Here is a 14,234-nt window from a genome sequence, read left to right as displayed (position 1 = left end):
CACATCATGAAAGTGGAGTTTTTTCAACAGAATAAAGTCAAAAGGTAGGAACAAATCTAAACTGCTTCTGGTTGAACTGACAATCTGATACATCTCAAAGGGCAAACTCAAATCATCTGCACTCAGGAAAGTACCTCTGAGAATTCATTGTGAACATACATTACATTCAAAGATAACAGATTCTGTAATACCCATGTTATTTCTCAGAACAGAAATTTGAAAAATACTATGTGGGGATAGTGTAGCCAAAAAGTAAGTTGCATGAGGTTATTCTTTTAAAAAAGATAAAAAAATATTCATAATTATATAAAATTACCTATACTATTTACAGGAATAGGAAATAATATCTATGTATAGAGGCTGCAATTCTCAGTCAAGGCTTTTCAAAACTGATTTTTTTTTAAGTTTTAACAACTTAGATAAAACTTAAAACTAATGCAAAAGCAGGTTATTAGGAGACTTTTGAAGTAGTGTCTTCAAGTCATTTCAAGTGGAAGACATTCTTAAAATTTTGCTGTGAGCTCACTTTTCTGTAACAATAACTGTAAGTATAAAGTGGTACAAATAAAGCCTAGGCCTCATTTTCTACTATTCACTTATGTGTGTTTCCTCATGTCTTCAGAATTCAATTCTAGAGCAGCTAGACTCGTGTCTTTTTCTTCTCCTGCAAAAAGTAAAACTAAAAAGAATTACTTCACAGAAACAAAATGATATTTGATCACCCTCATGGTACCATGGGACATAATCCCTCATGGTGGGATGCCATAACTTCATTGATTTTATTCCCTGTAATGTATCTTTCCTAGTAGTAAACACAAAGAGAACTGACGATTTAAAAACTGCAATGCAATAGCATGATAAAAAAGTTTTTTCTAGCATCTTATCAACTACCTTAGGTTAGGTTAGGTTATTCAACCTAAGGCGACTGAAGGCCCACACCAAGACCCTGAATCACCTTGTCTGTGAGCTGCTTTTTGCTGATGATGCTGCCCTCGTTGCTCACACAGAAGCAGCTCTGCAGCGCTTAACATCCTGCTTTGCAGAGGCTGTTGAGCTTTTTGGGCTGGAAGTCAGTTGGAAGAAGACAGAAGTTCTCTACCAAACTGCACCTCAGGAAGTCTTCCATCATTCCCACATCACCATTGGGAATTCAGAGCTTAAGCCAGTCCAGCAGTTCACCTATCTGGGAAGTATCATTTCCTCAGACGGTAAGATCGACAAAGAGATAGACAACAGGCTAGCAAAGGCATACAGAGCCTTCGGAAAACTCCATAAAAGAGTCTGGTCTAATAAACACCTGAAGAAAAGTACAAAGATCAGTGTCTACAGTGCCATTGTACTCTCTACTCTTTTATATGGGTCTGAATCATGGATCATCTATTGCCACCACCTGCGGCTTCTCAAACGCTTCCATCAGCGCTGCCTCCGTTCAATCCTAAACATCCACTGGTCTGATTACGTGACCAATGTGTCTGTTCTTGAACAGGCAGGGGTCACCAGTATCAAGGCCATGCTGATGAGAACGCAGCTGTGCTGGGCAGGGCACGTCTCCAGGATGGAGAATCACCACCTTCTGAAGATTGTGCTCTATGGTGAACTTGCCACCAACTGCCACAAGAGAAGAGCCCCTAAGAGGAGATACAAGGACTCCCTGAAACAACACCTCAGCCTTGGCCATATTGACTGCCATCAATGGTCCACTCTGGCCTCCAATTGGGATTCATGGAGACACACCATTGATGACGCTGCTGCTTCCTTTGAGAATGCACGCAGACTAAGTCTTGAGGAAAAAAGACAATGCAGAAAGAACCGTTCCTCACCAATATCACCTAAAGAGACGTTCCACTGTGCCTTTTGTGACTGGACCTGCCTATCCCGTATTGGCGTTTTTAGCCACCAGCACGCTTGCAGCAAGCGTGGGTAGTGCCCTTCCCAAATCTTCTTTCTCAAAGATGATGATGATCAACTACCATTGTATCTTCCATTTAAGAATTCATTTTAAAAAATGGAAATTAGCACACAAATTATTTCAAAGGGATTTTTAGCTCCTATCCCCTATATATATGTAAAAAGACCACCAAAAACTATAAAGATCATTCTTGCCACTCTAGGGAGAAAATTCATGTGGCCAAAGCTCAATTGGAATGGAAGCTGGCCAGAAATTTAGGAGACCGAAAGACTTTTTTCAAATACATTAATGGCAATAGGCAGTACAGAAGTATCATCAGCCTGTTACTGAATGAGGATGGTCACCTGACAAACAGGAACAGAGACAAGGTAGAGATATTTAATCCATTCTTTTCCTCTGTCTACAACATGGATGATGGACCAAGAGGGGATCTCAATGCCGTGAGCTGGAGGATCATGACTGTCAGAATGATCAGCTCCCATTCAACCCCAAAATCGTGTGGGATCTGCTGCTCCAGCTGGATCCCTATAAATATATGAGGCCTGAAAGGATTCATCCCAGAATCCTCAAAGAGCTGGCTGAAGCCATTACAAAACATCTCTCGATTTTTGAGCAGTCTTGGGAATCTGGAGAGCTCCCATCTGACTGGAAGCTGGATAATGTTGTCCTGATTTGCAAGAAGGGCAAGAAGCAGGACCCTGGAAACTACAGCCCTGTCAGTCTCATTTCAGTGCCTCGTAAAGTTATGAAGAAGATTATTCTGGGAAGTATTGAAAAACTCCTGGAAAGAAACCCAAAACAGTCATTGGCCACAGCCAGCAAGGCTTCATGAGAGGCTTATCAAGTCCTGCTTATCAAAACTGATTTTCTTTTATGAAAAGGTAACCCACCTAGTTGATCAAGGGAAGCCAGCTGATGTAATCTTTCTGGATTTCAGTAAAGCTTTCAGTACTATCTCTCACAGGATCCTTCTGGACAAAATGACCAGCACACAGCTAGATAAACACATGTGGTGGGTGAGCAACTGGCTCAAGGTTCAGGCACAGAAGGTAATAGTGAATGGGGTAACATCAGACTGGAGATGCATCACTAGTGGAGTTCCATAGGACTCCATCTTGGGTCCTGTGCTTTTCAACATCTTCATAAATGACTTGGAAAGAGGACTGGAAGAGATACCAAGTGAGTTTGTAGATGGTACAAAATGGAGTAGCTGCTGACTCCCTCAAAGGAAGGGAGGCCATGCAGAGACCTTGACAAATTAGAGAGATGGGCAATCACCAACCAGATGAATTTCAACAAGGGAACGTGCCAGATTCTGTATCTGAGATGGGGCAACCCTGGATGTTTGTACACAGGAATGAGATGCTGGAAAGCAATTCCATGGAAAGGGACCTGAGGGTCCTGGTCAACGACAAGTTGAATATGAGTCAGCAGAGCCCTGGTATCCAGGAGGGCCAACCATGTCCTGAGGGGCATCAGGCAAAGCATCACCAGCCAGTCAAGGAAGGGGATTTTCCTACTCTGCTCTGCACTGGTATGGCCTCATCTTTATTGTGTGCAGTTTTGGGCACCACAATATAAGAAAGACATTTAGCTATGAAGGGCCCTGAGGGGAGGCTCTATGAGGAGTGTTTGAGGGCACTTGTTCTGTTCAGCCTGGAGAAGAGGAGACTGAGGGGAGACCTCATTGCAGTCTGCAAATTCCTTGTGAGGCAAAGAGGAGCAGGCACTGATCTCTTCTCTGTGACCTGTGACAGGATCTGAGGGAATAGCCTGAAGTTGTGTCAGGGGAGGATTAGGTTGGATATTAGAAAGAGGTTCTTCAGCCAGAGGGTGGTTGGTTACTGGAACGGGCTCCCCAGGGACCACCAAGCCTGACAGAGTTCAAAAAGCATTTGGATAATACTCTGGGACACACGGTGTGGCTCTTGGGGATGGTCTTATGCAGGGCTAAGAGTTGGACTCAATGATCCTTGTGGAACCCTTCCAACTCAGCACATGCCATGGCTCAGTGATTGAGTCACTGTAAATATAAAATAGGCAGTATGCATATGTGGGGTTGGGCTGCATTGAGCCTAGTTAGCCCAGAATGTTCTGGAAATGATGTGCACATATCCATCAAGTGAAAAATGCCCAGCTAATCTCTCATAAAACTTATCAGAACTACTACTACGTCAGCAGAATACAGGCCTCTAGTAACAAACAAGCCTGCAGTATGTCATTGGAGGATGACCTAATGAAAGTCTATAGAAATAGTTTTTATACAATTATTTGCCCTAAAAAACCTTTCAGAACTTTGAACTACATTTGTACTCCTTCTTGTCTACACATACAATTCATATCCTAGTCAATAATATGAAAGGCTTCTACATTTTGTATGTAACAAAACTAGATGTTTTCCAGCTTCTTAGTAAATAACAACCCATTAAGAAAAAACTTGCAATTTCATTTTTCACTTTTATAGTCCATTAACTGTAATAGCTTTTAATGTACTTTTAAAATTCCTGTACCTCTTGGGCTGAGTGAAGAGATACACCAACAACCACAGTGTGAAAAGGTTATCTTGGTGATACTTGCTTTATCGAACCTTTAATTTAGTGGATCTCTATTATATTATCTGTCATAGGTTACAAATTTGACTGCTATCCTCTTAGGGTTTGCAAAATCCTAGATGATGTAGAAATACACAGTGTAAACTCAGTATTGTAAGGATTTAAAAACTAATCTATTAATATTTAATAGATAACATTTAAGATGGGAAGTAAGCATGTAGAATTAAAATGTGTTAACTATAGATATATTGACATATAGAAACCCATCAAGGTATGTTTATATTCTTCTTGTTACATTAAAATGCAATATTCAGTAAAATAAATATACTGCATAAGTGTCTCCATGTATCTATTTAAACAAAAATGAACTGATAAGTACCTTTACAGAGGGAGGTAGACAGCAAAACTATTAATGAAAATTCCTCTGTACCTCAACTAATAGGTACTCTTTTTAAAAAAGGGCCTTCTCAGAGAACTAACTAAAAAACACAGACCAGAAACAGAATTTAAGCAAAGTTCTAGATCACTTGTTTGCTGACTTTGCTAAGAGGACATGCCAGGTAGAAGAGAATATTCGTTGATGCTAAAAATTCTTTTGAGTCTTTAATACTTATAAAAACACACATATGTGTTGCTGTATTTTTTAAGGTGAATAAGCATGTTTGATACATATTTACAGTATGTATATATTTTAAAGGAATTAACTGCTGATACTGCAGAATGAATATCTAAGTATATAGGATGACATATTTATCATTAGTTTCCTTTTTGATGCATGATGGCTAACAGAAAAATCCAATTCTCACTTTGAACTATTAAAATATTTTCAATTTTATACTAAGGGTATTTTGACTTTTAATATTCTATTTTATAATATATTAGAGGTGTAAGACTGCTATCATCTCTACAGAGGGGCATAAAATAAAAACAGAGTCAAAGACTGGGATTTTTTCATATGTGGATTTGATAAAGTTATACCTTAATTGCTGCTATCATAGTAGTCAAGAAGCAGTTATTGTTGATTATCTGAAAATTACTTGTGAATTTTCCATTAATACCATATTTTAAAAGCTTTTCTGAAAGAAATAGTTTAACTTCCTTTGTGAACATGGTGAATATTTTATATTTTGTTCTAGAAAACAGCATGCATATTTTCAGCAAGAGAGTGTCCTTCCCATAACACCTCAAATAACATATTCAATTTAAAATGTAAGCATGACATTCAGGCTTCATTTGCTGTTGGTGTCTACCTAAAAAAAAAAAAAATAAATTGCAGACAGAAAATTCTAATCTGATGCCCTAAGGCCATATCCAATAAACACTTAAGCACCTAAATCTGGTGTAAAAGCAACAAACTTTTTGGTGTCTATCCCCCCGAAGGGAATCTTGGTCAGAAGCGAGCTAGGTCTTATATTCCTGTATAGTGTATAGAGTAGGTACTGCTAAGCAGGTACCAGTTAGGGGGTGCTATGAGCAGCCACTGCCTCCAATATCACTTATCATCACCCGAAAAAATTGTACGCAGCTATGTGGAGTTTGCAAATAGACAAACTCTGTCAATAGGACTGAGCTATAAATTACATCTTGTAGACCTGATATGATCTGAGTCTGGGTTGTAAGAGCAAAGGGATGATGTTAAAACATACTTCCCACTTTTATAAAGAGCGCAGTGATTAAGGATACTGCCTAGGAAATTTGTTCAATTCTCTCTGGTCCAGAAGGAATTAGGTTCCATATCTCCAAGGAGGGTGTGTTTGACTTTTAAGCCATTGATTATTTTGAATTTTTTTAAACACTTCAGATCAATGAGCAAAAAGAGGATCAGACTTCATCAGTCTAATCTTTAGGTTCTCCGTTAGTTCTTCCTTCCTATGCTATTTCCTTATTTAACAGACAACATTACTGAAGAGCTGAATAGGTATTCAGCTCTAAAATCCCACCAAAAATACAATTCTCACAACTTCAGACTGGGAGATCTGCAGTACCTTCTATGTAAGTTGAGCAGGATAAGGGATAAAATTCGCCTCACCAAAAGCGAGGCACTATTTAGAGTAAACTCTTCACATCACAGAAACTTAACTTTACCTGAAAAGACTCAAAGCCTTATTTTAACATAAAAAACTGAATTAACCTTTTCTAATATGACTCCCATACTTCACAAAGTCCTTCTTTTGGAATGTGACCTATTAAAATCAAATACGTATCATCAAAGAATTCAAAATTACGGATTACAAAATTAGATACTTGGTTTTGATGACGGCTGTAAAGCACTTGAACTAACATTGTGTATTTGAACTTACCTCATTCTTCCCAGGATCACATTTGCAGTTCTACAGCCTACTTTCAGTAAAATTGGAAAAGCTACCATACATAAATAAGCAAAACTCCCCTGGAAATCGAGGGTAATGTACCTTCTGTTATACAGATAATGACATCTTGAGTTATGTATGAACTGTGGGGCAAAAGCACTTAGCAGTATCTCCGGGAGTCCTCCCTAGTCCAGGCTAGGAAACTAGCTGGCCCACAACATAACCTTAGCAAACCTGAGTTTTCGTCTCAGAGAACTCAGGGTGGAACTTCAGACGCGTACATTGGGTCTTGACTCAAAATGAAGCTAGGATGCAGCCAAACTGTGCATCTGGAGTAAGCAGATGGAAAATGTCCTCAACACCCACGTTTTACACATGGTCTTTGAGAACAGAAACTCTTCCTGTTTTCCTGCAACAAATATTGACCCAGAGCCTAAGGTAAATTTTCCAGTCTTAATAGACAGGTCCATAGAAACTAATTTGATAACAACCGGACTGCAACGGACAGTGAGGTCACTCAGAGCCGCACATACTGAGAATAGATTTTGAAGACAATCTAAAGGCAAAAAAATAAAATTAAAAAAACTGCACAAGACTTTTACTAGTAGCTTAAACCAATCCATTAAAATAAACTAATTTTTGTTGCTAATAATAATTCTATTGAATTTTGAATAGAAACACACATCATCTTTGAGAGACTGAATACCCTCAAACTGTTTCTAAATGTATTATACTATGTTGCATGGACTGGGCAAATCAGCTCCTTTGTACTATATTACTAATAAGTAAATTTTTCTCTCCTCTATCCAACTCAGAGACTAGATCAAATTATTCACCCCTCTAATATTCAAAATTTGGTATGTTGATCAGTTGCCTCTGTGATAACTTTGTTGCTCCTTTAAATTATCTGTTGACTGTAAATAATTTTTTTCCCTGATCTCAGATCACTTCGGAGATTTTTCATCTTTTATTTTTTTACTGGAAGGGGAGGCCAGAAGAGAAAAGACAGGGCCTTCTTCACTAGACAGGATTTTCCAGGTTCTCTCAGGTTCAGTTAAAAGTCATTTTAGTTGCAGATAATAGATTTCTGCCAATAAAAATGGTTTAGAAGAAAAACATAATTTTCAAATGCTTCATGATACGTATTTAGAACTTCTGATTTCTCCTTTTTCTTTCTTTCTTTTTCTTTGAATCAGCTGATGAAGATGATGGGGTTTCAGCAGCAAGAATACCACCACCTACATGTGTGTGTTCACATTTTTAAATACAGTGGCATTCTGACTGATTTGCAGAGGTAAAGCAACAGTTTGGCAATCTGATTGCAAGATCACAGTGGCAAAAGTAGATAATTGCTATCTCCACAAAACTTGTTTTAATATAGATTAGATTAGTATTAAAGTTCCACAATTGGTGTGACAGACATGACTAATGTAGTCATGACAGAAAACAATTTTTAATTTAGTAACCCCTATCAATCTGGATAGCCCATGAATATTTACCATTAATTCAGTAGGCTGGAACAGAGAGGGTGAAAAGAACAAAAAAAGGAGGTTTGACCTAAATAAGGACTGAGGAAAAAAAGAGAATTCTCAGCAGTTTTACTGAGAACAGATCGTGCAAAAATGTGAACTGGCAAAAGATTAGAAAATACATTTGGGATACCATTATAAACAAAATCTTTAAAAAAACAGAATGACATGCAAAAATAGTATCAATTCTTAATATGTATTTCTCTTTGCAGCATTTACCAGTCAGATTACACTTAAATGAGTAACTTCAAAGGCTGAAATAAAATCATTTATGGAAATTCAAAACAAACCTATTTGATCACATCGTACTTCACAGCAGGGATACAATTTGCAGAGGCTGAGTGAGGGCATAGTATAAGCTAAAACAGCTTGTGTGTGCAACGAACCAGACTAAATGGTTTATATGAAAGAAAGCTTGTTTCCATTAATTTTTCTGGTAATCCTATTAAAAACACCACCTGTCCAGAATAGAATTGTCCAGATTTTAATTCTTTTTCATAGTTCAATGTTCAAACAAGAGACAGAGAAGGTATCTTCTTATAGCTACTAAATATGACACAAAATGTCTTATTCTGAAATCTTCATAACTGCAGGAGTTGCTCCAGCTCTGTTTCAATGTCTGGCTATTATACCTCTACTTTTTATCTTATTGCGCTCAAAGAACTGATTCTTCTGATAAGTCAAAAGAATATTTTTTCAACGCATACGTTGTATTTTCAACCTCTCTTTAAACAAAATATTTCTAGTCTATGATAATTAAATTCACATATATAAAGGAAACATAGCATAAAATGCATCTTTGAAAATTCCATCACCACCCCTCCAAAATCCCCTGTAAGAGCCCTGAACAGCAACTTAACTTTCAATACCAACAGAGATGAAATGGTGTCATAATCAGCATAAGTGCATGTGGACTATTCACCTAGATCAAACACTTTGGTCATATACTCAATTAAATTTAAATCCCATTATATAATGTATACCAGCCTCATTTTATGCAATTCCCTAATTTAATGGCTTGGTATTAGCCTTTTTCCTTTTTGCACACATGGACTAATTTTCACGGTGCTCAGTCCCTCTGGGAAGTAGGTCATTAAAGTCAACTGGATGGAGACACAAACTTAATACCTAAACAGTGTTGTAAAAGGGTCAGAAACACCATAATAATGTAAAACTGTTTTTCACTCATCTTACTTTGTAATGTTTATGAAATTTCTCCCTCATGTAAATACCATTCATTCATCTTGAGGACGAAAAAGTGGAAGAAGAAAGAAAGAAAGCTATCATCCTGATACAATTTAATTTGTGAAATATTAAAAAAAAAACAACAAAAAAAAAACCAAAAAACCAGAAACAATAAAATAAAAAAGAAAATTAAAAAATTAAAAGTTACAATTATAATAATATTTAACATTCGAGTCTATACTTGGTTTACACTGAAGCAGTAGAATGATAACATTCATATTACCTTTTTCAATGTGCATTCTTTTTGTCTCATGTCCCACGTCATGACCAGCCAGATCACCCTCCTTAGGTCCAGGCAGGACATTAGGTGACAAACCCATCAGCATTTGGTTCATAGATAGCCCATTCTGATGGACAGCTGCTAGACACAAGCGCAGGCAGAAAGACATCAGCCGTCATATTAACAATACACTGTTTCACTGATTTCATACAGTCTTTCTCTTAATTATGCAAGAATTCTAGCAATCACGAAGCTACTTAATTAGTGCTATCATGATCCATCCACAAAGCAGGAGAGTTTCTTCCTGTTACTTCTGGTTTAAAAACAATTAACTTCAAAAAGAAGAGGTCAGTAACTTTGGATAAAGCTGGAGATTTGTAAATATGTTCTTGCTTATTTAAAAAGAATTGAAATGCAAAATGAAGCTAGCCAGAAAAGCATAGAAGGTTCTATATAACATACTTAGTGATCTACTCTTTTTTTTTTCAGTTAGTTCTATAAAATCTCTTGAGTACCACCATTCCCAATATGCAGTCCCTAATAACTTCCTTATATTAAGCATTCTGACCTTTCAGGTGATAGACAGACACTGTTTTACCATATATACTGTGGAACACTAGAATTGCTTATTTGCTTATCAGACTGCTTGAAAAGCTCTTTCCAGCAGTTCTCAAAGAGACTATCATGGGTCTCAAACACACCTCAGAAACTCATATTAGGTAGTTTATATACCCATTCTTTTATCCTGAAAAACTGTACTTCCAGGAGGTTTATGCCATTTTTAGTAAAATACTTTTTCATATGTAACCACTATTTCTGTAATAGTTATCTTATTCTGGCTGGCACCAGAAAAGAAAATGTACTTAAGAATCAGGTGTGATGTTAACAAATCAGATAGGACAGAAAAGAGTTACCTTATAAATAAATAAGTTATTAAAGTGATCTGCTACTTAAGGAACTCTGTTATGTTCACATAGAAGACAAAAATGTGTAAAGGTCTCAATCCTCTCTGTTGGTAAACAATAAAGTAATCTGAAGAGTACTCTTTTTTTTAAGTCACTCCCTAGCAAAAACAATAAATATTTCCCAATTTAGTTACATCTAATTTATTTTTAGAGAAAAATGGAAAAGGTCTTAATTGATTGTAAAAAAAATTACACTATTCAATCAATTAAAAAAAATAAAAATCCATAGATACGAGTCTTTTTCAGAACTTTACTTAGGAAATCTTCAGTGTGTTGATCCTGGCTGGACAGCAGGTGACCACCAAAGCCACTCCACCGCTCCCCCTCCTCAACTAGACAATGGAGATAAAATATAATGAAAAGCTTGTGGGTTGAGCCAGGGGAAATAGATAGGTCACAGTGTATGGGATGCCAATTTAATCTGCACTCTGAATTGTCGAAGTGATAAGAAAACAGAATTTTCAGCTTGTCATGGTCAGGCCTCATTTCTTTTCTTTGGTAAGTCATTTTTCATCACATACTAATGAAAGATCTTTCATCTGAAGGTCAACGAAGAGTCAGCTTCCTGAGTCTGCGGAGAGCCTGAAAAGAAGCAGTCTCAAAGACACGTGTTGCGCCTAATCAATACGACTCCCTATTTCATACATCTATTCCATGGCCTTCTATGTGCACACCAAATCCTCCAGTTTCACCTACTGACAAATTCTACTGTGGAAAAATGACTTAAAAGCATGAAAATCTGCAGAGTAATAATAAAGGGAATGGACATTTGTAGTACAAATTTAAATACCTATCTATAAAAGAGTGTGTGTCTAAAACCTTAATGTCCATTGCTGCAGTGGAATATCATAGAATTCACAGTCTTTGCCATGCAGTTTACTTCCTGTACACAGTACCTTGATAAAAATGGTATCACTCTGAGACACCACGGCTTAATTTCACTCTGCCCCTTGTGAGCTATGAGATGATAATTCTCTATCATATTTCTTACCATTACAACATTTTGTATTTTCAAAAATCATAAAGTATGTACATTTTTAATTGATTTAACCCAATTTTTCTCCTAACAAAGCAATACTACTATGTAAAATATTGCTTATGAAGTCAGATTCAATTTAGAAATCAAACCAGAGTAACCAGATTAAATAAAACTTAATTTATTTAAAAAAATGTTTATACTATATGTTCAGTTCTAAAACTAACCTAGCAAATTGCTTCCCAGCTGCAATTCTGTATTTCATTGCTCATATCTTTATGTTTAATATGACATGATGGCAGTTTATATCAGTACCCGATAATGTAGCATCAGATATTATGATACTGTAAACTGGGGAACATAATGTTGGGAGATAGTTATTGCAGCTGAACTTCTGAACATGATACATATGAGATCTATTTAAGACGAGGACATTTTGATTAGAAAAACCAGCTGCACCTAATCAAATTTAAAGTGGTGAGAAGGAGAAGAATGTGACCTACGGATTCTGTCTGAAGAGCTCTCAGTCCGTGCAGGAGAGCTGGACACGCTGCTGCTTCGATGAGAGGATGGATGGCTGCCAGGTCTTCGGCCCTCTTCAAGAGAAGGAGCAGGAGAAGGGCTGTCTGGAACACGTTCCTAGACCACATGAAAAGTATTTGAGAAAAAAGGCAATGTTAAACCAGGCCTCTGTTTCCAAACATCACTTACCTAAACTGAACCTCCCTCCTAATTTGCCACCTATTCTTTCACCTGTGAGGTGTCCAGGATTTGCAGGGCATTCTTAAAGCAAACTTGCAACATTAAGGGCACTAGACCTTACATTTTAGTATGCAGTGTGATCACTGCTCATCCTACTAGGCTTTTAACTGCCTTCTGGACTAGCAAAAATAAGGGGTTTGTTTCACTTTTGTTTTTTGTTTTTATTTTCTTCACTTTTATTATCACGCTGTTGAACTGGCTTACAGACTTTAGCCTTATGGGATGAGGAACCATGATGTACTTCTGTAAATAAGTAAAGACCAGACATTGCTGTTTTATCGCATGCTGACTTTTACTTTACATTTTAATTTCAAAGGGCTTCTTGAGTAATGAGACCTTACGGAACTGTTATGGATAAAAAAGAAAACATAATCTCCTTATAGGACCTGTACCAGCAATATGGTTGATATAAGTCCAAATGTCTGTTTTTACTATGGAGCACTAACCTGGAATGCACCACACATTTTGGATTAATGTGGCCCTATTACTCACCATACCACACTCCAAAATGGGGAAAACCACCCATTCATGTTTTTCTGTCAAGGGAAAGACCTGGCATGGTATCCACGAGGAGCTATGATGCACTTCAAGATGTTCCTCGGTTTTGAAAACTACAGTGGGAGGATTGTGATCATTAGAACTGCATATCTGCTATGTGAGAACTTTAATATGTAGAATATAGATATATCTGTTATTTACACAGAACTTCAACAGAAACGATCAAAGCGAGCTGAGTGCAGAACAGTCCTTTCTAGAAAATTCTCTATCTTTCCCTGTAGTTACCTTTTAATTGCTAATAGTTCTCAAGACTCATTGCTAAAGTATGTGTGAGTTAGGCTGCTTTGGTCAAATAGTGATAAAATAAATAGATCCTAAAAGAGAAATCTATTGGAGGATCTGAAAATGTTAAAAATAGCATTTTTTTGGTTGTTGGATTTTTTCCTTCTGATAGTTGAAATCCCGACTTATAACGAAAAAACCAATGAGCCCAAACCACCAACCAACAAAACGCATACATTCAACTCAGGAAAAGCTTTTGGTAATGAAATAAGACAATTAGGATGTGTTTAATAACACGTAAGAAAACTTGCTGCTGCAAATGCCTAAGGATTTTCTTGGAAAGAGAAGTGCATTCCTCCCATAGCAAAATGCTTTTGCAGCAGTCATTATTTTACCTTGCACAGTCACTAGATGAATATTTAGTTCTCTGAATTAAAGAAACATTTTTATTCCCAAGAAACTTTGCAACATGCTCATCTGCAGTAATCAATAGATTTGTTCCAAGTAAGCTTCATAAAAAATATTTGCTGAACTTGAGATTCTGATTGTAGAGGGATTCAACAGGCCTGTTGATGGAGTGGGAGGAGACTTTTTAGAGCAATGTTTCAATACATTTAAGTGGATTCCACTTTAATAGTCTTAGGTTTTCAAGTCAAAAACATAGATGAGGATAGCTTAACTGCATCATAGCTCTAGGCTTATTATGACTTTGTGTTTATATGTCCACAAAATGGGTATTCAAGAGTGGGATTATAATGCAGATGTTTTAAGAGTGTAGAAGATTTATTTCTTTAGATTTAGGAGGATTTCAGCATGTACAGCGTGCAGACTTGATATAAATTGAAACACGGTATATTTAATCATTCATTTAATATATAATTTCACTGTTTGGCATGCAATGTATTTTTCTTAGAAGGGTTTCATTAAAATGAAATCCAGTGAGCACATAAGAATTGAATACAGAGCTGCAGAGTAAATTAATTTATT

The 14,234-nt window shown here is 36.9% G+C and overlaps 1 protein-coding gene across 6 annotated transcripts in view; it reads right to left on the bottom strand.

Moving 5' to 3' along the window:
* Nucleotides 1–14,234, bottom strand: part of DACH1 (dachshund family transcription factor 1) — a 363,193-nt gene that overhangs the window by 96,204 nt on the left and 252,755 nt on the right. For 3 of the 6 annotated variants that reach the window (XM_071550161.1, XM_071550144.1, XM_071550169.1), the window contains 2 exons: nt 12,209–12,344; nt 9,768–9,905 (listed from right to left, as the gene is read on the bottom strand). In XM_071550161.1, coding sequence (XP_071406262.1) covers nt 9,768–9,905; nt 12,209–12,344 — 274 coding nt within the window. The remainder of the gene's footprint in view (nt 1–9,767; nt 9,906–12,208; nt 12,345–14,234) is intronic. The other 3 variants (XM_071550152.1, XM_071550187.1, XM_071550178.1) reach the window with 1 other exon arrangement.

The sequence above is a fragment of the Pithys albifrons genome, chromosome 1, assembly GCF_047495875.1.
Source record: "Pithys albifrons albifrons isolate INPA30051 chromosome 1, PitAlb_v1, whole genome shotgun sequence".
Lineage (NCBI taxonomy): Eukaryota > Metazoa > Chordata > Aves > Passeriformes > Thamnophilidae > Pithys > Pithys albifrons.
This window is presented reverse-complemented; position numbering and strand designations above follow the sequence as displayed.